Source organism: Hibiscus syriacus, unplaced genomic scaffold (genome assembly GCF_006381635.1).
Source record: "Hibiscus syriacus cultivar Baekdansim isolate YM2019G1 unplaced genomic scaffold, ASM638163v2 tig00112636_pilon, whole genome shotgun sequence".
NCBI classification, from domain to species: Eukaryota; Viridiplantae; Streptophyta; class Magnoliopsida; order Malvales; family Malvaceae; genus Hibiscus; species Hibiscus syriacus.
The window spans coordinates 91,500-114,366 of NW_024063373.1; the positions used below are offsets into that span (position 1 = coordinate 91,500).

A 22,867-nucleotide genomic window follows, 5' to 3' on the forward strand; every position below is an offset into this window, starting at 1 on the left:
TATATATTTAAAATTTAATCCTTCTACTATCTATTATTTATAATTTAAAATTTTAAGTTTTTAGTTTTTTTTATATATATATTATGATTTCCTAAGTTCTCCTTGAAAAACCCATGATCCCAAGTCAATATAGATCAGTACTTTATGATGTAAGCAAGCGTTGCCCTCTTCCCTCTTAAATATTTAACCTTCATTGACACTCCATTACCATAAACCACAATTAAAAAGAAAAACACTTGCTTTAGTAACGTTGGTGCAGCTTAAATCCACCAACACCATGAGTAGTCCCACCAGCTGTGGCGGCGGCGGCCTTTCGATAGATGAGGAGGAGACAGCGGAGACACGGATCAGGAGGCTGATATCGGAGCACCCACTCATAATCTTCAGCCGATCATCTTGCTGCATGTGCCATGTCATGAAGAAGCTATTGGCCACAATCGGTGTTCACCCTACTGTAATCGAACTCGATGACCACGAGTTCGCTTCCCTCCCTCGACCCTCTTCTCATGGCAGCCTCTCCTCCCGGAATCTCGCACCAGCCATCTTCATTGGCGGAACCTGCATCGGTGGACTCGAATCCCTCGTCGCTCTCCACCTTAGTGGCCACCTCGTCCCGAAGCTCGTCGAAGTTGGCGTTCTCTGGGTATGATATATATATATGTGTGTGTGGAAGTTCTTTCTATCAAATACTCGTGTTCTTTCATTCCCTATTAGTATGTACGCATGTATGTATCAGCTTTCCATGAGGTAAACTGGAAGAAGTAAGTAATGAAACAAACAAGCAATCATGTCGTTTTGGCTCATGGATATCCACAAGAATAAACCAGACATGGGAACAAGGATGCTGATATGAAAGGGGAAACTGCTTGAACTCGCTTTATCCCTACCCCAAAGACAACTATGAACAAAAAAACACAAATTCCATAATAACATCGAACATAAAATCAAGCAGAAACTTACTCTATCATTCATCAAGTAAAACCATGGCCTGTGTCGCCGATGTTTCGGGATGAAATGCGGTAAAAGAATCATCATCTAGTACATGGCATGAATCTCATTCTACTCTAATCCTTTCTGTTCAACAAGAGGACAGTCAAAAGTATTGCTTCCGATTCTACAAAACACCCCAATCCATGAATTTCTTCACCTCATCATACAGAACTAAGATGGCTGCGGCACCAGTACTCCTAAAAATGTTAGAAAGTGCTCCGCGGTGAAAAGACGTCACCCCTTCTGTTCTATAAATCGTCCTCCAGCAATCCAGAGTGCTACGGTACATCGGTTGTTCTAAACCGGATTGCATCATCATCCTCCTCCGAACTGTATCGAGTGGATACGGCAACAGTCCAGCAGATGTTGTCACAGCCTGTGCAGCCACCCAACGTTTCCATAATGCTAATTCGGTTTTGGATTGTTCCGACAGGGTTTCCTTTATTGTATCGAATCCTCCAAAATACAGACCCCGATGAACAATCATCCCATGTAGGGAAGCAGGAAGACCCCTATATATAAATTCCTCGGAATCCATCTTTTTCGCGTATTATGCTCAGGAAATGGTAGATGCCTCTGAATTGACGAACATTGGTTCTTCCAATGTCTGCAGCAAGACGAGTGTGAGCAATGTCAAGAGGGTAGATCAAAATCAATGTTGTGCAACCAGCTGCAGCTCCGGCGACAAAATTGGCAGATGCTCCAGAAAAAACATGACCATCTCACATCTCCATAATTTCTTAATATGTTTTTTTTATATGTTGTAAAAAAAATATGTTTTTATACAGGTCCTACATCAAGAGATGCAAGGTGAGTAAAATGATAAGATAACTACATGAAGATGCTGTAAGTTTACTCGGAATCCGACACCTTCGATAGGCAAGATAACCGCATTAATCTATCACCGGTAACAGAATTTATGGACAAGAAGATCAGCATGACCGGCATTAATTACCATTCAAACATAACAAACCAGTATACCAACATCCCATGTAATGAAAAAAACATCACAGGATCTCAAAGAAACCTTTTATCTTCATTTCACGTGCATGGAATATCTCCTCAAGAACGTTACCAACCAATCTAAATATCCAAGAAAAAAAATCACAGGTTCCATTTCACTTCATACCATGAATCAATGAAAAGAAAGGGAAATGATGCTAAATTTGAGAATAAAAAAATGTATTACCTCGAGGGAGAAATTAAGAGCAACAGAAGGGTAGTATCTGAGAACGCTACTCCCATTGCCTCTCCATACAGAAAGAATGCCTTCTTCTCTAACGGTACGCACAATACAATCAAGCATCCTTTTGAATTTCCTCCTCACTAAAGCCAAATTGCTGTCTTGGGTCTGAAGCAACAACTTCGCCCTCTCAATCGGTGCCACAATCGTGTGCACCACGCAGCCCATCACCGCTCCAGCCAACAGATCACGGTGGAAGCTCGCCAGCCATTCATACGGCCTCGACGTCGGTTTCAACCCTCGTCCTCCCCTGTTTTCTACTTCTTCTTTACTCATTACTTAGAAAGACCTTTTTTCCTCTCATCTACGAGTGTGTTCCCAACCAAAGGAAAATAATGAAATCTGTACTAGGCGGATAGTGTTGTTTGATCAGAGGGAACTTAGGTTTTCTGCTTTCTTTTATACAATGTTTCTCTTTTTTTTTGGTAATTGAGATTAAGATTCCTCATTTGCATTGATTAAGGCTCAACAAACTGTTTAGCTTTTGCCAAGTGTTACCTTAATCCTCTTATTTATGCAAAAGGTGACTGAAAATGGTTAAAAGGGAAGTGTCATTATTGAATGAATATAGGTAGGCTTGGCTATCAATGGCCAACTTGGGGGTAAGCTCTAGCAATGATGCATGCTCTTCCTTCCCCACCGAAGCTTTCCGCCATCGAATGATCTATCTGCAATTTCAGTATCCGAATGCATCAATTGGAGGGGGGGGGGGGGAACTTGGAAATGTTCTTAATTTAGTGTTAGAAGTGGATGTAACATTGTTAGTCGAATAAAATTATTTACAAATTATATTTTTCTATTATTTTTTTACTCATCAATTTGTTTAAAAAACTTTTTCGAAATCTCTAAAGTTACATATCCTTGAGTCTGATATCAATTCATCGATGTGATCTTTAATAGGTTTACATGATATGTCAGTCAATTTTTTCTTTACGGCTATGTTCATTTGTCTTGGAATTAACATATAAATCCTCGTACAAGATTGAGAATGACATCAAAAGACTTTTTTTCTCATTGAAACTCTATCCTTCTTAACTCATTTCGTTTCTCCTTTGTAAAATCAATCAACTACAATTCTCCATTAAAAATGAATGAATTGTCTACTATCATCACAATTACATTTTATCATTAACGAATATACGAGGCTCCTCAAAGAAATTTTCTCATAAAAAGAGTTTATATAAAAAATAATTCCATAATTTTTTTAATATTTTTTTAAAATACTCGATCTGATCATTGCATATGAATACAACAATCCTTACTTTCGAAAATCAAGAGAAGATTGCAGTTTGCTCTATTGAGTCTTTCAAAGAAAAGGTCAAATACCTTTAATGGTTCAATTTATATATATAGAGAGAGATAATTTTCACTTACACTACGTAAAACTAGTAAGTTTTACATTAATTTATAGTTATTAAATTTAAATAAATGAATTAAATTTGATTAAAATTTATAACCCTTAAACAAATATTTCTTTATCTCGTAGTATAACAATATATTGGGTAAAGTATAGTAATGGTCACTGAACATTTTTGAAGCTTGCATTTAGGTCCCTTAACTTTTAAAACTTGCAATACAGTCCCCCAACATTTATTCTGTTTGCAATATGGTCCCCCAACTTAAACCACCGTTAGAAATTAGGGTAAATTATATAAAAGGTTATTGAACTTTTCAGACACTTGAATTTAGGTCCCCCAACTTTTAAAACTTGCAAAACAGTCCTCAATTTCATTCTAAACCCCAATTTCCAAAGTAATTTAATTTCATTCTAAACCCTAAATTCCAAAACAAATCAATTAAATTCAATTATGTCATATTTATTATTATTTAATTTCATCTTATTTCATGTGATACGTATTTTTTATATAAATATAATAGTATAATTCTTATATGTTGAAGAAATTTTTTAATTAAAAAAAGTAGTTAGGATATAGAAGAGGTTGAAAATAATTCGAATTTTAAATTTATAAAATGTTATTTTGACGTATAAATAAAAGTGTAAACTACTAGGTTGACAACTTAACTATCTAGCCCTTTTTACTTTTGTCATCGATCTTTTAAATTTATCAATCATACAACATAATTATTTAACTGTTTCAACTAAGCCACTAGTCGTTACCAATTGATACAAATGATGGAGTGGCAGTTAAAAGGAATTGACATTATTATACATTCAGTCTTTATTATTTATATAATCAATTTGGTCCTAAATTAAATAGAATTTAATAAATTAATCATTTAATTAGGATCTGACATGTGTTAGCACATGATCATGACACGTGTCATTGGTGACACATGTCACCACTTAATTATTTATATATGCTATCAATTTGGTCCTAAATTAAATAAAATTTAATAAATTAATCATTTAACCAAGATCTGACATGTGTTAACACATGATCATGATATATGTTATTAGTGACACATGTCACCACCTAATTAGAAGAAAATTAAGTTACAAAGAAGTAAAATTTGGGTCTTGGGCAAACACAAACCTGAGTCACGCAAATAAAAGATACAGGGTGGAGCCACTAAGCTAACACCATCGTTTGTGTTAAGAGATATACAATAATACATATACTAATAGTATGACCAATGCCAAAAAAAAAGAATATAATGGAAAATGGAAATAATGAGATTTGAACTTCGGCAAAAAATTTGAAAGCAATAAATGATGGGAAAATATTATATATTTTTTACAATAAAAAATATTATATTTGATAAATTGTTTGATAGATTTAATATATTTTTTTAAATATTAGTTGATACAATATTTTAAAAGAATAAATTTAATATTTATATATTTTTAAACTAAATTTAATAATTATATTTTTCATATTTATAATTCATGATTATATATATAATCTTAAGTTGAGTATTTCTAATATAATTAATAATTTTAATTTCTTATTAAAAATAAAATATTCAAAAAATATAAATGATTCATACATTAATATATGAATATATTTTTTTATTTATACATCTAAATATAAATATACATTTATATAAATATATTTTTATTCGTATATTGAAATATTTTGATTAAAATATAAACATATTTTAAATACTAGTTTATACAAGAAAAATAAAATATATCAAAAATATAAATGATTCATACATTTAAATATAAATTGAATCATTTATATTTTCTATACATCTATATTTAATAAGAAAATAAAATTATTGGGGGACTGTTTTGCAAGTTTTAAAAGTTGGGGACCTAAATTCAAGTGCCTGAAAAGTTCAATGACCGTTTATATAATTTACCCTAATTTTTTAACAGTGATTTAAGTTGGGAGACCATATTGCAAACGGAATAAATGTTGGGGGACTGTATTGCAAGTTTTAAAAGTTGGGGGACCTAAAGGCAAGCTTCAGAAATGTTCAGTGACCATTACTATACTTTACCCTAATATATTTTTTACCCCAAACCTCAAACTCCAAACCCTAAATCATATACTCTAAATCTTAAATCTTAAACCCTAAACCTTAACTCTAAAAAGGAAAAATATTATTTTACCGTGATTTAAAGAAATATTTATATGTGGTTATAAATTTTAATTAAGTATACATTTATTTGAATCTAATAACTATAAATTAGTTTTAAACTTATTAGTATTACATAGTATAAGTGGATCATAACCCATATATATATTATTTTTATTGTGATTAAGGAGCATAAACTTAGAACGAAATAAGAATTAAAAAATAAAAAGATTAGAAAATAAATTATAAAAATGATATAATTATAATATTTAATTTTATAATTATTAAAACATTTAAAAAATAAATAAATTTAGAATTTAAATTGACTTTTTTTGCTACAAATCAAATTTTCAATCCAATGAAATTTTGCTCACCAATATATATTGCAATAACAACAAAAGCCCAAAACTCTCCATCAAGCCCAAATATTTGAAATTTTAAACTCTTTTTAATTATTTTCCCCGGAAATTTAAAATTGGGAAGCGAGTCTATAAAGCAAAGTTGCGCGCGAGAGTTCGTCTTTGTTTGGCTCTCTCTCTCTCTCAAATGGATTTTTCTTCAGTTCAGAAGCTCTGCATTCACGTAAGTTGCAATTTCAATCTTCAAATTAGGTTTCATTGATAATATAATTTTCTGTTCATCCATCCTAATCCCGTATTATTTTTTCATTGTTTTGGCAGCTAATTTCTTCGGCATATCAAAGATGCCGTTTATCCGAAGATCTTTGCCGATTATCAGTTGTTCTCGAGAGCAATCTAGGTACTCCTATCGCTCGAGTTTCAAGTGAGCACTTCCTTTTCACTATTCGTTTAGTTTTTGCCTGATTCTGATGCTAATTATTTGCTTTGATTTATTTTTTGATGCCATCCTTCATAAAAATAGAGAAATATATCTGAATTGTAAAAGTATGCACTGGAATCATGTCATTTTTAAGTTGAAACGTCTTAGTTTTAATTCAGATGAATTCATAAAAAGCACAAATAAGCTTTTGAAAATGATGAGGTTTTACTAGGTGAATCCGTAAATATATTATTGTAACAGAGTTTTGGTTAAAATGATAAGAGTTTTTTTTTTAAAAAAAGGATATATTTATTTTGTTATCTTAATGAGCAGTATCAGATACTGGCACTGGTAGTTGCTTGGAGGAGTTTCAGGACCTTAAGTGCAGTAGAGAAGGTATTGGAACGGAGACGTGGGGTAAGTGGATGATGATGGTTAGTTCATTTGAGTCTAGATATTAAGATCTGGATTCATATTTGTGTTTCATGATTATTTGACTTTGTTTTTCCGCAGATGGGTTGCTTTCTGTCAAAACTACGGGTAAGTTTTCGTATCTCGGTATTCTTTTTCTTGGTGAAGAATCCATGGTTGAATGGCTTAGATTTTGACTCTAATAATGGGAACGGGGAGTTAGAACTAGGGAGCTCCTTTTGGGAGTACTAATGTGGTTTTAACTAAGCTATGCATAATGTCTTAGTCCTGTTGTGAGCTGCTGAAGATGTAGGTGATCATACAGATACAGTTGCAACTCTGCTTCAAGTTTACTATGTTTATAATATGTGTTTAGTTATCTGAACTTTACATCATTCATTTGGATTAACTACCATAGTGCCCGAGTTGAAAGTGCTGTCAAAAGCATGCTTCTTTTATTTTTATTTTGTTTCAATTTTTGTCCATTTGTTCTTCAATTTGTGTATATTAAACATTACATGTCCATGTTGGTAGTTATTTTGTTTTCATCCTATATAACACTCATATACATGTGAATGAATGTATTTAATGAATTCAAATTTGTGTCTGAGGCTGCAGACATGAGTGATAATAAGATATATCATTATCACTTAAATCTTAGAGAAAGTGTTTCTTCCAGAAGACTCACTAGGCTGCCTTCAATTCCTAAGAATGATGCAAAGTTCAGGCAAGTACCATAGTTAAACATTTTTTCTGATCTTAGGTTATATAGAACGTTATGATTGCATGTCTTTGTTTTCAGCGGCACTGAAGTATGTCTGTCCATTTCTGACACCATTGATGCCTTGCTCACAGAGATCAAACGTTTCTTTCAAAAGGTTTGCTTTTGAGCATTTGGCTGAGTTTTTGAATGACATTATTCACAGATTTTCTCAAATACACCTGCTGATTTTTTTTCTGTGTATTTGGTTTGGCTGTGGATTCTATTGCCGCTTTAGCATACACTGCATCCTTCAAAAACTATAGCTGATCCTATTATAATTTTGGAAATCTAGGACTATGTTTGTTTCTTGGCAATAAGCTTAATTACTTGAATCAACCTATATATAATCTATTAGAAACAAAGAACCATAACTTTGCAGATAAATCAATAAAGTAACTAAGGTGATGTCAAAATATCACCATTGCAACTGTATTGCCATTTTTCTAGGGAACCATTTCAGAAACCTCTTCAGCAACACTTGAGGATCTCACCACGGGTGCAAGAAATGATTGTTGGCATTGATAAGCAATATGCAACTAGCTAGTTGAATAAGGCAATAACAGACAACTAATCAGGTTTTTATTCTAAAACTGATTTGGAAAAGGTTCTGTAGGAGAATGTCATTGTATCTTGACCTAGGAAGTTTCCACTAAAGTGTCTTCTCATGATATCATGGATCATGGAGTATTGTGCATTTCCATTTTACTTTTATGGATTTCATTGTCTGCTTCCTGTCTCCTTTCTTGTCCTCTTATTCTCCTCTCCATTTACGGAGTCCATATGTCTCTTGGTTTTGCAGATGCTCATTCTAATGATCCCTGTAAGTTCAACCGCTACTTTGATTCCTTATAATCTGTACACAGAATGTCTGGTCCAAATTCTGTATTTTAAGGGGACATTTTAAAAGTATCTGAAGGTTTAAGCTTCATTTGAAACTTTGGGTCATGTGGAAACTTGACTGTAAGGAAAGGAAAAGTTTTGAAATGCTAAACGCCAGCTTCTTAAACTAATCTGCAAAATTTCTTTGTTTTCCGAGATGCCATGAAGCTTTCTTGAAATGAAGCTAGGAATGAATTTTCTTTGGTTCAATTGATATCTCCTTGGGAATCATTTATAAAAATTATTTGTATGCCATTGAAAGTTAAATACCGAATACATTTATATTATTTGGTAAGCGGAAATATTGAATTTGGAAAAGTATTTATTTCATGATTTTAACCTTATTAGCATAACATTTCATTTTCATATTATTCTGATAATTCTAGATAAAACTTAGGTGGGAAATTTAAATATGTCATGTTTTTTTAAAAAAATTCTAATTATCTCATTCAGTATTTTATATTGACATTAATATGTTTGTTTGGTTGTAATTGGTTTTCTGGAATTTGAATGACTGTAATTTGAATTATTAGAAAATGAATTACTGTAATTTGAATTCTGGAAAATGAATTACATTTTTGGAAAATGTTTTCCATAAAATAAATTACATTTTTCTGAAAAACATATTGAAAACGTTTTATGATATTTAGAAGATGTTATTTTAATTTTTTTTCCACTAGTTGATGAGTTTTTTTATAATTTATTTATTATTAAATATTATTTTTATAATTTTATTAATAAAAATATTAATATTGGTATATTTTAGTGAAATAAAAATATTATAAATTATATTAATTATTTATTAAAATAATAGTATTATATTATATTTTAAAAATATTAATTAGTATATTTCAAATATCTTTATTAAAATATTATTAGATTATTATATTAATATTAAATATATAAATAATATTATTCATTATTAAATATATAAAAAAATTATTATATATTTATTAAAATAAAAATATAATATCTTATATTATTATAATATAATTGATTATTTTATTATAATATTAAAAATATAATATTATATTATTATAAATATTAATAAATATATTTTAAATATTTTAATAATTAATATTTCGATAAAAATGATATTAAAATATTTTATTAATATTAAATTTATAAAATAAAATTATTTTGAGTATTTATTTTTGAAGTGAAAAGCTCGGAAAATGACTTACGGAAAATTAGACCGTAAGTCATTTTCCAGAAAACACAGAAAATTCTGTTGACCAACTAGTTTTTCTCCAACCAAATCATGAAAAACATTTTTCGGAAAACGAATTACGTGAAACAAACGCAAGAAAACATTTTCCGAAAAACGAATTACATGAAACAAACACGAAATTTCGGGGAAAACCAATTCCGTAATTCATTTTACTGCAAACAAACAGACCCTAACATTTAATGGAGTTGTATTTTATTTTTCAAGTGTGTAGCAGCTGAACTGGTGGTTAAACGAGGGGATGCTCCTGCACTGCTATGTGAAAATGTCTTTTTACCTAATGAATGCAGCCCTTTGAACTTCTCAAGCTCCAATGTTGAAAGATTTAAGTCAGGCCTTGAAGAATATGTTTTGAAGCACGGAAATAGCTTAAACAATAAATGTGATTCTTGCTTCCGCAGTAGGTAAAAATATAAGCTGAATACCCGTTTTTCTGTTTTCAAGCTACTACACATCTGTTGATTTTCGGGTTGGAAAACAAAGTTTTGGAGTGATGTGATGATAATAATGATTTAGGTATACTTGAGATTCTGAATATACATCAATTGAAGGCTATATGTACTACCAGTAATTGCATTCATACATATGATTTACTGCTTATCATGGGGCTACACTCATCCAGGAGTAAGTAAACTAAGGCTCATGTCTTCAATCCCCTTAACAAGTATTGCATCTTTTTCCTTCTAGGGAGCAACTTAAGATCAGTAGTGGAGTAGCTTGCAGCATGGAAAGCCAAAGGGGTCCCGGACTAATTGTGGAAGCAGTAATTGCAATAAGTGAACATGCGGAATCTCCCTGCTTCAGGTCATGCAGCAACAAAGCAGAGGTGTGTATCTAAATGCACCTAAATATTCAAAGCCCCTTTTTATTCTCTTCATTTGCATGATTGCATGTTACAAATAACAGCGAGTAAACGATCGGAAAATAATAAGAAATAAAGATAATGATACACAGATAAGCGTATATACCCAGATTCATCATAGATCCCATTTTTCCTCCCAATTTATTTCTTCACCGAGCGGATGGCACAGCCAACTCTCTGAACTGAGCCAAATGGGATTCGAGTCACAAACACTAACAGCATCAACTTATTTACATATGGTAATCAATTTCTTTTCAGTTGATTTATTTGACAACATTATTTTCCAGGTTTTGCATTTTAAAGATTTCTTACCATGTTCAGTACCCGGTGCATCCCTCAATGCTTTGACTAGCATTGACTGGAGAAGCTATGGGTTAACTTTGGGGAGTGTTGTGGATCAAGATGACCATGCATTGATAGAGTGGGAAAATTTACCCCCTCATCTTCATCTTCACATGGCGATACACTGCTATCATAAACAATATCCAACATCTTGTTTCTATGATTCAATTTCATATTGCTGCCTAGTCTTATTTCTCAAAACGTTGAGTGTTGCATATATTCCTTGACTTGTGTTGCCAAGGTCATTATATATCCAGGGAAATATAAATATCAACCTGATCGGCATCTAATAAAAAAGGCGGTGAAACTTGCATTGGATGATTTCAAGGGGAAATACACAGGGTTTCTTCTCAGTGCTCATGCTGTGAAGGTAAGCATTCATCTCTTTCGAAGTTCTAATGGTTTTACATGCATGTGATTCTCTTGGATTAAATGAGAAAAATATCAAATTTGATTTGCTCATCCTCAAACCGAGCTCGAGCTATTGAATATGGGATGAGATCGAAATCAAGATCATGCTCGAGCTCGAACTTGACTTTAGTATCTAAATTGTATAAACAAGCGTAATTGAGTGGACCTCTAGTAATTTTATTTAATTTTGAGCGAGTTTGAGCTTAGATAATATTATTTGGTCGAACTCAAACCGAGTTTTGAGCAGTAAATGTCGAATCGAGCTAGAATTTGAGTTTCTCCCTGCTCATGCTCGACTCAACTTGATTACAGCCCTATACCAAACCCCATTACACCACATCATTATAAACTTTAACTATTCCTAGTGTTTTTTCCTATTTCTTATTTCGTCCATGGTTTTATAACATGATCCATGACTAAATTGTAAGAAAAAACAGATCACGTAATGGTCACATGTAACCTGTAGTCTTAAAACTTCAGATTTGCAGTTATGCCCCGGACCTTGCAAGCTCAATTGCTGGCATCATCTTGTCATCTAATGATTCGGAGTTCCGAAGCAAATGCGCCTTGCTTCTCGGGTTATTGCAGTCGCAAGAGATCGGAAGGAAAACCATCGAAGACTGTATCAATGGAAAGATAATATCAGTCATCGAGACGAACGATAGAAAGCCTGAGAAAAGCAAAGAGACTGCACCTTTCCTCTTCGAAGATGACCGTCCCCTGGAGCTGGAGCCAATCCCATATTCAGAGGAATACGAAGGAGGCGACGATGTTTTTAGTTTCCCGGATTGATCGATATGATATACATTATCCTCATGCAAAATAACCAATTCCATCCAGGCTCCAGATGATAAAAAGAGTTTAACGAGATGGCGTTGTGAATATTTGTTAACGTAACACTCAATCTCTATGTTCGCACTTTGGAAGCTTAACTAGATGGCATTGTTATCCCTATTCCATTACTGGGGGGGGGGGGGGGGAAACTCTACTAACCATTGGTAAAATACATCATATGTCGTTAAAGTATCCTCGAATGATTTATTTTGATCACTGAATTTTCAAAAGTTATAAAACAATCATTAAGTTTATCTAACATTATAAAACCGTCATTAAATTTTATCAAATTGCTACAAAATAGTTATTAAATTTTTATCTATTATAAAATAATCATTAAATTTATCAAACTCTTTCAATTAGTTTAATAGCATATTGATCATTTTATAACAATTTGATAAATTTAATGATTATTTTATAACTTTTAAAAAATTAATAATCAAAATGATTATTTAAATATAGTAAAACTGCACAATGGAATCCAATTTTCACATAAATTACAAATATGCCATCTTGTTCCAATCATTAGCATTGTTAACTATATCCCACTATGATGAGGGGAGCCTCACAAGAAGCACTAGAATGGCTGGAAATCGATTTCCAATGTGGATTTGAAACAAGCATTGAAAAAAGGCAGGAAAACCCAATTCATATTCACCATAAAAGCTTATATGTGTCTTATACACCCAAAAAAAAACGTGTCATAGTATCCATCAAGTGCTATGAAATTTCTCTATCTACTCTTTTCTTTCTGTAATACCATCATTCACATGAAAATTATCCAAATGGATGGATAGATGGTGATGTCGAGTCGAAGTGGAACTGGCTTGTCGATGTGCTTTTTGAAATCCCAGTCCCGAGTTCTGGCCCCAAGCTCTCTAGCATCAGGCGGCTGAGACCTTTTTTCCGTCCTCGATGAAGAAGATGGCAGTTTCTGGCACCTGAAATGGAACAGCACATATACATGATTAAGTTCAGAGAGGGAGGTGCAAACATAAGAAAATATTAGTAAGGCATTGTAAGAAAATTCGGTGAACGGTAATGCCGTCTTCTCCAGCAAGGAGGCATGCGTTAAACAATATATGTACAAATAGTTGAACATGAAACACAACAAATATAATCAAATTTCACCATAGCTTTCAGGATTAGCAATGAACAGCATAACCTCACTTTCAAGGCAATAAAGAAAAACCTAACTTGGAATTTGGATATTTTCGGTTGAACTGTATTTCCATGAGAAAAATCAGAGGAAACGCCATTTTTAATTACTACAAACAAAAAAAAAATAAACGAACATGGTTCCATGTTTCTCATATTAAGCATATTTCCTAGCTTGAAATTAAGATAAGATGATCGAAGATATTACAGCAGGCCAGGTCTCCGTAATATATTCCACAATATCATATGATATATCCCCTTGAACATCAATTTGCTCCTTCTCGGTCGGGCCCTAAAGGAAACCAATCATTGTAAAGTTTGTAAGAAACAAAGGAATTAATAATGGAATGCTAAACTAAAAGTGAAGATGATGACTTTTATACACCTTAACAACCGACGCTCCTGTGGCAAATTTCTTCCCAAGCTTCTTCGAAGCATCACTAAGCTTAATTCCTGAAAAACAACTCATTGAAAATTAACTTGTTTTGAAAAAAAAGAAACTAATAAATAGATGAAAAGGATAAAATGCGAAAATTAATCTCACCAAATAGATCCAATCCTTTCACAATGGTGATACATTTACGCCTGTTACGTACAACCTTTTCAATGACAACTTCTTGTTTCTCCTTTTATACAACACTCCCCCCAACCCCAAAAAAAAGGGAACAATTAGGACGATGTACATATGTTATTCTAACATCCTAATAAACAATCTCATAGGTAAAGGTCCACAAGCAATAATTTCGAATAAGAATTACTAAAATACTTTTTAACATGAAATAAACATCACAAAGAAAAGCAAAGATCAGGAAAACTGGTTCCATGAAATATCGGAACATTCAACCCTGGTCCTTGCAGATTACTTAAGCTACTTAAGAAAATGGTTATTTAAACATCAGGAATCAAACACTTCAAAACACCACATAAATGTTTCATGCATAAGTATATATATATATATATATATATATATATATATATATATATATATATATATGCCATTGTAAGGAGAGGGGAGGGGTTGTCCAAGACTTAAACCCCGGACCTAGTGTCAGCCACTACACCTATGACTTAGTTGACAATACCATGTGAACATAACACTGGAGAAGAAGAAAAAATAAAAGAGCCATACTTTCTTCTTTACTTTTCCACCGGGGAGACGTTTTACTTCTTCTTGCTTAGACGACAATGCGTTCCCTGAAAATCGAAAACATTGAATCAATGAATGAAAATGCTTCTTCGAAGGAAAAAAGATGAATAATTTTGTTTTGTTAAAGATATTATTTGTGATAAAATATTCTCCATATGAATGAAGGTCATTTAAACCTGGTTGTGCTGAAGAGGCCGCCCCATCAGAAGACGAGGAAATACCAGCTGATTGGAGTTGTTCAGAAGCCTTCTCAGCCTCCTTTTCATTAGCCTCTGAAACACCAAAAACCACACCAAATAGAAATCATTAAATAACTATAAGAATTTCACGTTAGAAAACAAAAAACAAAGTAAAAGGGGTGCTAACATCAGAGTTATACAAATGATGTTAAGAGAATATATATATATATATATACACGCACGCGCGCACACACACATATATAATAGCAAATCATTAATTCATATCAGAAAACTATCTCCAAAGAAACCAAATTCAAAATCCAAAAATAAAACCAAAAAACCCACACAAAAAGATCGTCTTCTTCATATATTTTTTTCATCGGTAAACAAACAGAGAGGCATGGGATTTAAAAAAAAGCATGAAAACAAATTAATAATTTTATATAGAAAAAAAGGTTAAAAAACCTTTAAGGAGAAGTGGGTAAAGCTCAGGAGCGTTCTTGATCAACCAAGGCTTACACTTTTCGAACTCGGGACCGAATTCACAGTACTCTGCTGGAAGAGAGCATATGGGACAATATAATACTTTCACCGGTTGAGGTTTCTCTGCCATATTTAATAGATGTAAGAATCAAAACCCAGATTTCATAAAGCAAAAATGCAGAAATACGTTCCGTATTTGCCGGTTACAGTGCGATGCAACCGCGATTATGCAATGATGTAAAACTGAATTGTAAAGAAGAATCCGATTCTCTCTTTCTTGTTAGGAAACAGGCCTAATTAACTGGGCTAACTCGGGCTAGGAAATGAGTGATTCTGGATCGAGTTATGGCTTGATTATTCGACTTGGTTTAGGTCCCTTTTCCGATCATAAATCTCTTTTTAATTTTTTTTAAAGGAATCAAAAGTGGAATAACAGTAAAAAGAGCCCTCAACATTTAACCATTTTTTCAATCGTGCCGTTAATTTTTTTTGGCAACATGATCCATAGTGTTTTAATTTTATTTAAAGAAGTCCTTTTTTATACAATCAACTGAGTGTCAATTTTTTCGTGGAAGTGGAATGATATTATTGTGTCATATAATTACTGACATTTAATATTGTTCACATGTGACGAGTTCCAAACGATTGTAACAATTGCCGTAGATTGTTAATTAGTTTATGGGCTGTCCTATAAGCTAAAATAATTATTCCGCTTGAATTATTGGATGAGTTTTACCTCAAATTTCACGTTATAATTTTTATTTATTTTATTTAAAAAGTTATGAAAGTATAAAAATAAAAATACTAATATAATATATGTATTATTGTTTAAAGTATAAATATTTTTTTTTTAAATTTTAACTGAGTTTGTATTCAAATTGATTCATGATAATAAATTCAATCAAATTTTATTTGATAAAAATACTTATATAATGTGTTTTTTTAATATGTTTTCTCTCTCTACAAGTTTGTATTTAATTTACAATCATCAAATATAAATCGTGAATGAGTTGTATATCTTTTTTATTGATAGTGATGTTTATTTATATTTACCATTTTTTAGTTATTTAATTGAATTTTTAACTTCTTTTATAATCATCAAATATACATCTTAATATATATTTCTATAAAAATAAATTTATCTATAAAAATTAAGACTTCTATAGATATATATATTTTTATCATCGTAAATTTTATGAAACTTTAAAATTTGCATGTTGCTTGAAAAAATGATAATAGGTTAACCTCTAACTAAATCGTTAATAACAGTTAATTATCGACGGTTAATCATTTCTTAATGATTAGATTACAATAAGATAAAATTAATAACTGTCATAACGATTTACTGATCCTTTATGTTAAATGACACGGTTAACCAACTAATACCAATAACACCTCTAATGCAATGATTTTATTTATTTTTAATAAATTTATATATTTTATATTTGATAAATATTAGATTAATAAGTGTACATTTAAAATATACCCCATGTGTTATGCAATTAGCCCTTTTGATTTTCTTTTTCTTTTTCTTTTTCCATTGTTCTATAAATTGATAGAATACTCATTAGATTGAGTTTTATTTAGTATTGATCAATATTTTATAGTTCCCAATCAATAAATTATTTTACTTAGTATTTATCAATATTTATAACTATTAGACCAATACATAAATGTATACAAAATAATTTGTTTTATTTAATATTTAGTATTTTATGTGTTTTTATAAAATCCAATACTTTATAACTATTAAATCAATACAAGTACGTTCCAAATTGTTCCATGTGCTATGCAATTAGCTCTCTTTTCCTTTTTTTCATGGATATATAAATGGTGGGTGTAGGCACTAATTTCGTCGACATATTTTTTTTCCTTTATATGTACATACATATTTATATATATATACATATTTTGAAACTACGTATATAATATATAGTTTTTAATAGTTTTTAAAACTATATAATATAGTTTAAAAAAAACATTTTAGAAAATATATGTAGTATATAATTTTTTAAAATCATTTTGAAAACTTATATATATATATATAGTTTTTGAAAACATTTTTGAAAACATATATATTATAGTTTTGAAAATATTTTAAAAACATTTATATATTTATATATTATATGTTATATGTTTTTGAAAACATGTTGAAAACATTTGTATATTTTTGAAAACTTATATAATATTTTTGAAAACATGTTGAAAACATTTGTATATTATATAGTTTAAAAAATCATTTTGAAAATTTATATATTATATGTTATATGTTTTTGAAGATATTTATGTATATATATATTATCTATTATTATTTATTTTAATTTATTTTAATTTATTTTATTTTAATTTATTTTTTTGGTCTTTTCCAGGTCCAAGTTCAGGGTCCATATTTTTAGTCCAACACAGTCACAGTTCCAGCCCACAAGACAGGCTTGATCCAGCCTGTTGGAGTTTGGGGTTTGGAAACCCTAAAACATGTTCAGTCACCGCGCCTCACGTGAGTCCAAGGGTCATGGGCGAAACGGCCAGCCGTTATCCCGGGACTGACCCATCCCGGGATGGCCGATCAACCACGAACAGAGCACTCCACAATATCCGAGATTCACAACGGCCGGTGGGGGTTATAAAAACCCACGGCCAACCATCACAGGGGGGGAACCCATATCAGCCAACAAATCAAGTCACAAAAATACCAAACAAAATCGACATAACACAGAACCAGTGGAAAACCACACTGCCAGAAAACCAAGCATCACAAAAACACATCATCATCGAGAAGCACAGAACCAAAAACGTAACAAACCGCAGTGATTGAACCACAATAAACAATGACAGGGCCATCAACACAAGAACAACAACGAGCATAACAAGGAGCCATAACACAAAAGAAGCAAAAACCGTTTGAGACCCAACCCACATGCAAATATAACACGAAAAATAAAAAATAGTGCGCGTCGGAACCGAGAGGAGAACGGTCGCCGAAGAACGAAAGGTCACCATCGGAAAAGCAGTAAACGTCGAACCTTTACACTCAGATCTACGCCGTTTTAGAAGGCTTTGTGGGATTTTGGCTACGGTTTTGGGTTTAGGACGGTGAGGGGATCGTTTTGTGCAGTTTAGATTTTTTTCGACCGCCGCGAGTGGCGGCCGAAATGGCGAGCAGCGACGGTGGCCCGGTGGCCGATTTCTCACCGGTGGAGCTGTCTCTAGAGAGAGGGGAGAGAGATATCATCAGAAGAGAGAGAGTGGAGATTTGAAGAATGAGGAAGAATGAGTGATTTGGGGAGTGTTGTGGGGTTTATATATAGAGAGAGCAAAACTACGTTGTTTTTGCATCTTCATACCCGTGTTTTCAAGCCAAAATGGTGTAATGTCAGGTTTAGTCCTCCCCATCTTGTAACCTCACACGCGTGTCCCACATTTTTGGGAATAACTATGATTTTGGTCCCCGGTATGTTTATACATTTCATTTTGCCCCTGAAATTCGTTCTTTCTTCGATTCACATTGAAATTGACCCTCAAATTTGATTTTAGTTCAATTTAGTCCTTTTTATTATTTCTATATATGTTTATTTGTTTTTTATTTTTTAGCATTATTATTAATTTATCTTATTATTATTATTATTATTTTATTTCATCGGTTTATTTTTATTTTTTCTCTCTCTATTTTTTTATCTTTTTTTATTTAATGATTATTTTTCTTTTTTATTATTTCTACATTTTTCTTTGATCTATTTAACATTTATTATTCCTTGACTAACATTTCCGATCCCTTTTTTAGAGAAATTCACAATCAATCCAAGGTAAGTAATTTGAATCGAATTTTTAAATTTAAATTTAAATTTAAATTTTTAATTTCGCAATTAAAGACAACCGAAAAATTAATCGGTACCAAAAGGGTGGTTCAATGGTGCTAATCCTTCATTGACCGTAACTGACTCCCTGAACCCGACATATTTCTGGAAAAACGCATATCAGGTAAGATCGGTGGCGACTCCAATTCATTTAATCCAAGTAGAAGCCCAATTCCGGGGCCCAACCGAAAGACGGTTCCGACAGTGGGGAATAAACGCATATATGTTTAAAATATGCTTATGAGCAATTAGTCATTTGATTTTCTTTCTTTCTTTATTTATTTGTAAATGGGTTGAGAATACAAATTGTGTATAAAAAATTATATCATTTCATTATATAAAAAAATTAAAATTTCAAAAATCTAAAATCATCAAATTAAAAATTATCAATTTAAATTTAAAATATGATGACTACCTTTGAGACGTGTGAAGTTTAAAAAAAAAAACTCAACCGTATGAATGAATGTGTGATGATAAAAATCATTAAACTGAGGAGTCTTGAGGCTTGCTTTTGTAACTGCATGCAGTGGATGTTGTGTATTTTCGTCGCTCATTACATAATGTGAAATTTGAGCGTGAAAGAAATTTGATCGTGAAAGAATTTTGAGCAAGTTTCACATGTACTATGATCGACTGATTAAGATCAATAGTATAATATTTTAAAATAAATATTTCAATCAATCTATCATTATCGTCTTTATTCTGAACTGAAAATTAAAAATTTAATTTTAAAATGGTCATCTCGAGGAGTTTGTGATGTTGGCGCATCTCCGCCGCTTGTTGCATAACAAGAAGTTTGTGGGTCAAAGAATTGTGGCGAGGTTTCACACGTATTACAGGGGACTAGAGAGGCGTAATGTCATTTGTATCAAATCAAATGCTGCGATGGACGAAGTCATTGCTATATGGAATCATGGATGGCTGGGATCCATTAAGATCTCCACTACTGTCAATTTTTGTTCATTTGGATGAACAATTTGTGTATATTGAACATTATATGTCCCTATTGTTAGTCCTCCAATTCTAATGATCCCTCTAATTCCCCTTCTCCATTTACGGAGTCCACACGTCTCTTGGTTTTGCAGATGCTCATTCTAATGATCCCTGCAAGTTCAACTCCTACTTTGATGCCTTGTAATATGTACGCTCCAAATTCTGTATTTTATGGGGAGTTTTTAAAAGTATCTGAAGAAACTAACCCTTTCAGAAGGTTTTCTATTTTCAAGCTACTTCACATCTGTTGATTTCAGGGTTGACAAATAAAGTATCTGAAGAAACGTTTTATATTATTAAATGACATACATTGCCTAATTTTATGTGTAAAAATACTTGATTTGATATTAAGTTCGAGCTTAAATTCAAACATCCTTAATTGAGTGCTTGAGTACTTGGATTTGAATTAAAATGGGTAAGGGGTTCAAGCTCAAATAATTTGATTACATCTCGAGTCGAATTCGAACTTATATTTTGATATTTGGTTAAGTGAAGTATCAAACTCTCGATATGAGATCAAGTCCGAGCTTGCCACTATTCAGACTATGCAATTACAACATTATTTATAATAAATAGATCTAACATATTACTCTTTTTTCCTAATTTAAAACTTCGTTTATATGTTAGATGGTACTTCTCAGCCGATTCTCTGTGGAGATTTTATATTGTCGGATGTCCCCCGCTAGAATGTTCCTTTGATTCAGCAAGTTTTCGTTGATGATGATGCTCAAGCAATTTTACAGTGTCCTATCTCTGCAGTTCATTCTGATGCGCTTTTATGAAGCGGTCATTCATCTGGTACCCATTCCGTCCGTTCTGGCTATAAATGGGTGGTTCGTCAGCAATTGACAAACGTTCAAGTTTCCAGGTTATGGCTTTCCCTTTCCCTTTACCCACGCTCCCTCAGGACCGTATGTTTGGCTGGAGGGCTGCTCGTGAGACACTTCCTGTTAGTTGTCGTCTTGCTTATATTGGTGCTACCGGGGTACACTGCTGCTCAAGCAAATCAAAATCTCTGTGAAAAATATATCTATCCTAATTTGTATGCTTAAGGGTTAAAAAAAACTCTCCAACTATTTTGAAAAAAATCAATTATGTTTTCCACTCAATTGAATCCTTTGACTTGAATTTTTTTTCCATCAATTGAGTCCATATATTTTCTTTAAAATATCCCTTCCAATAACAAAAAAGAGTTGATATTTAAAAAAAAAAAAATCTTAATTAATTATTTTGGATTGATTATTAATATCATAAAAGTAGGTGACCAAAGTATATCGAATTCGAGTATAAAGATCAACAGCCAAAACTTTTAATACTAAATCTTAAGTTTAAGCATAATGGAGAGACTATAGCAACAATTTTTCCATTTAGTTATGAAAGGTAAACACCATGCATAAGCCAACCAGTAGTACTTGATCCCTACCATTTCTTTGTTTCTTTTTAGTTTGAAATCTTCATCCTTGTATAATTGCATTGAATTTGATTGTATTTAGAGTGGAGTTGGATCGAATGTTAAAAGAAAATTAGATTCAAAACATTATTTATACAATATTGTTGGACTCAACAGACATTGTTGGTGGATCATTTCTTTTACAAACACCGAAAGCCGTGAAAACACATACATTGAAGAAAAATTTCAAGAAAATTGTTGATGAATTTACTCAAAATGTCCATTTCCATATCTTAATCCGGAGATCAACTCTACACTTGGCTCCGGCGACATTCGCCACCGCCGGCGACTTACCTTTTGGAACAGCCCCTTTAATTCCATCACACGTAACCCTAATCCCAACTTTCTTGCTCTTCAAGCCGAACATTTTAGCTATCACTTTAGTATCCATCTCCACTTTCAGCAACACCCCATTGCCCTTCTTCAGCTCCGGCCTCAGGTCATTCACCGCCTCTGCATCCAAACCCATCGACGCCACCACGGAAACCCCTCTGAAAGTCGACTCGTCTTTGCTGTCACTGACAAACGCCGGCAATGTTCCATTCCCTATCAAAACATCACTGTTGCTTGTCACGCACGAAACAACAAAGGGTCATAGTAGAAAGATAGATGGGAGTTTGGATTTTTGGAAGAAAGGTCAACTTGAAAAGGGTTGAAAGATGGGAGGAGGAGCCGTCGGCGGCGGTCTTGAGTTTCAGGCGGCGGATACGGAGGGAATCGAGGGTGAATGAAGGGCGATGAGGGCGGTAAAAGACGTAAAGGACAGTGCCAGTAATGGCTACTAAAAGGGCGAGTACAAGGATTATGAGGATGATCCAAAAACAGCAGCAGCAACAATAGTTCCGACGTGGACGGTACTGGCGCCGTCTGTTATGAGGCTGTGGACGGTACGGTAGGCGAGCCGTGGGGTTAATGAGGTCGGATTTGGTGGCTCCACCGTTGGCTCTGGTTGTTGTGGCAGCGGGTGGAGTAGCGGTGGGTTTGGAGGAAGGGAATACTTTGTCTGCCATTGGAAAGTTCTTTTGGGGAAGAAAATGGAGAAAGCTGAGATTTTGTAATCAGTGAAAGAGTGAATTTGAGGGGAAGAATTGAACTTTTGAAGTGAAACGAGTGGTACCTTCCACCTTTGGATGCTACCACCTCACCATATTTGATTTTTTAATATTATTTTGTGGAAATTTTTTGCTAAAATGTAATCTTGATCCCTTTATAATATTTAATTTAAAATACAATCTTTATATATATTTTTAATACAAATAAGGCCGAAGCTAAGATTTAGCGTAGATAGAAGAGATTCAATCACTTGAATAATTCAAAATCATTCAAAAGTTTGGCGTTCTAAAGCTTTTATCTTCTCCAACAGTCGTTCGAGAC

At 32.7% G+C, this 22,867-nt stretch overlaps 4 protein-coding genes and 1 pseudogene across 4 annotated transcripts; 2 read left to right on the top strand and 3 right to left on the bottom strand.

The window, feature by feature from the left end:
- Positions 1–270: 270 nt before the first annotated feature.
- On the top strand, positions 271–689 carry LOC120182295 (glutaredoxin-C6-like). The gene has a single exon (XM_039187285.1). It carries the CDS (start codon positions 278–280, stop codon positions 647–649), a length of 372 nt encoding a protein of 123 aa, XP_039043216.1. The 5' UTR covers positions 271–277; the 3' UTR covers positions 650–689.
- A 374-nt stretch (positions 690–1,063) lies between these two features.
- On the bottom strand, positions 1,064–2,509 carry LOC120182281 (annotated as a pseudogene).
- A 3,695-nt stretch (positions 2,510–6,204) lies between these two features.
- LOC120182282 (type 2 DNA topoisomerase 6 subunit B-like) lies at positions 6,205–12,201 on the top strand. The gene is made up of 12 exons (XM_039187272.1): positions 6,205–6,301; positions 6,400–6,502; positions 6,833–6,916; positions 7,013–7,039; positions 7,529–7,637; positions 7,713–7,788; positions 8,473–8,493; positions 9,988–10,184; positions 10,468–10,606; positions 10,930–11,122; positions 11,224–11,354; positions 11,876–12,201. Exons 1-12 carry the CDS (start codon positions 6,266–6,268, stop codon positions 12,185–12,187), a joined length of 1,428 nt encoding a protein of 475 aa, XP_039043203.1. The 5' UTR covers positions 6,205–6,265; the 3' UTR covers positions 12,188–12,201.
- Positions 12,202–12,868: 667 nt separating this feature from the next.
- Positions 12,869–15,509, bottom strand: LOC120182276 (translation machinery-associated protein 22-like). The gene is made up of 7 exons (XM_039187270.1): positions 15,179–15,509; positions 14,711–14,806; positions 14,517–14,581; positions 13,932–14,013; positions 13,773–13,840; positions 13,596–13,679; positions 12,869–13,170 (listed from the first exon to the last, which is right to left on the bottom strand). The coding sequence occupies exons 1-7, from the start codon at positions 15,324–15,326 to the stop codon at positions 13,114–13,116; spliced, it is 600 nt and encodes a 199-aa protein (XP_039043201.1). The 5' UTR covers positions 15,327–15,509; the 3' UTR covers positions 12,869–13,113.
- Positions 15,510–21,704: 6,195 nt separating this feature from the next.
- On the bottom strand, positions 21,705–22,503 carry LOC120182293 (NDR1/HIN1-like protein 13). Its single transcript, XM_039187282.1, has 2 exons — positions 22,136–22,503; positions 21,705–22,059 (listed from the first exon to the last, which is right to left on the bottom strand). The coding sequence occupies exons 1-2, from the start codon at positions 22,501–22,503 to the stop codon at positions 21,705–21,707; spliced, it is 723 nt and encodes a 240-aa protein (XP_039043213.1).
- Between the last annotated feature and the right edge of the window lie 364 nt (positions 22,504–22,867).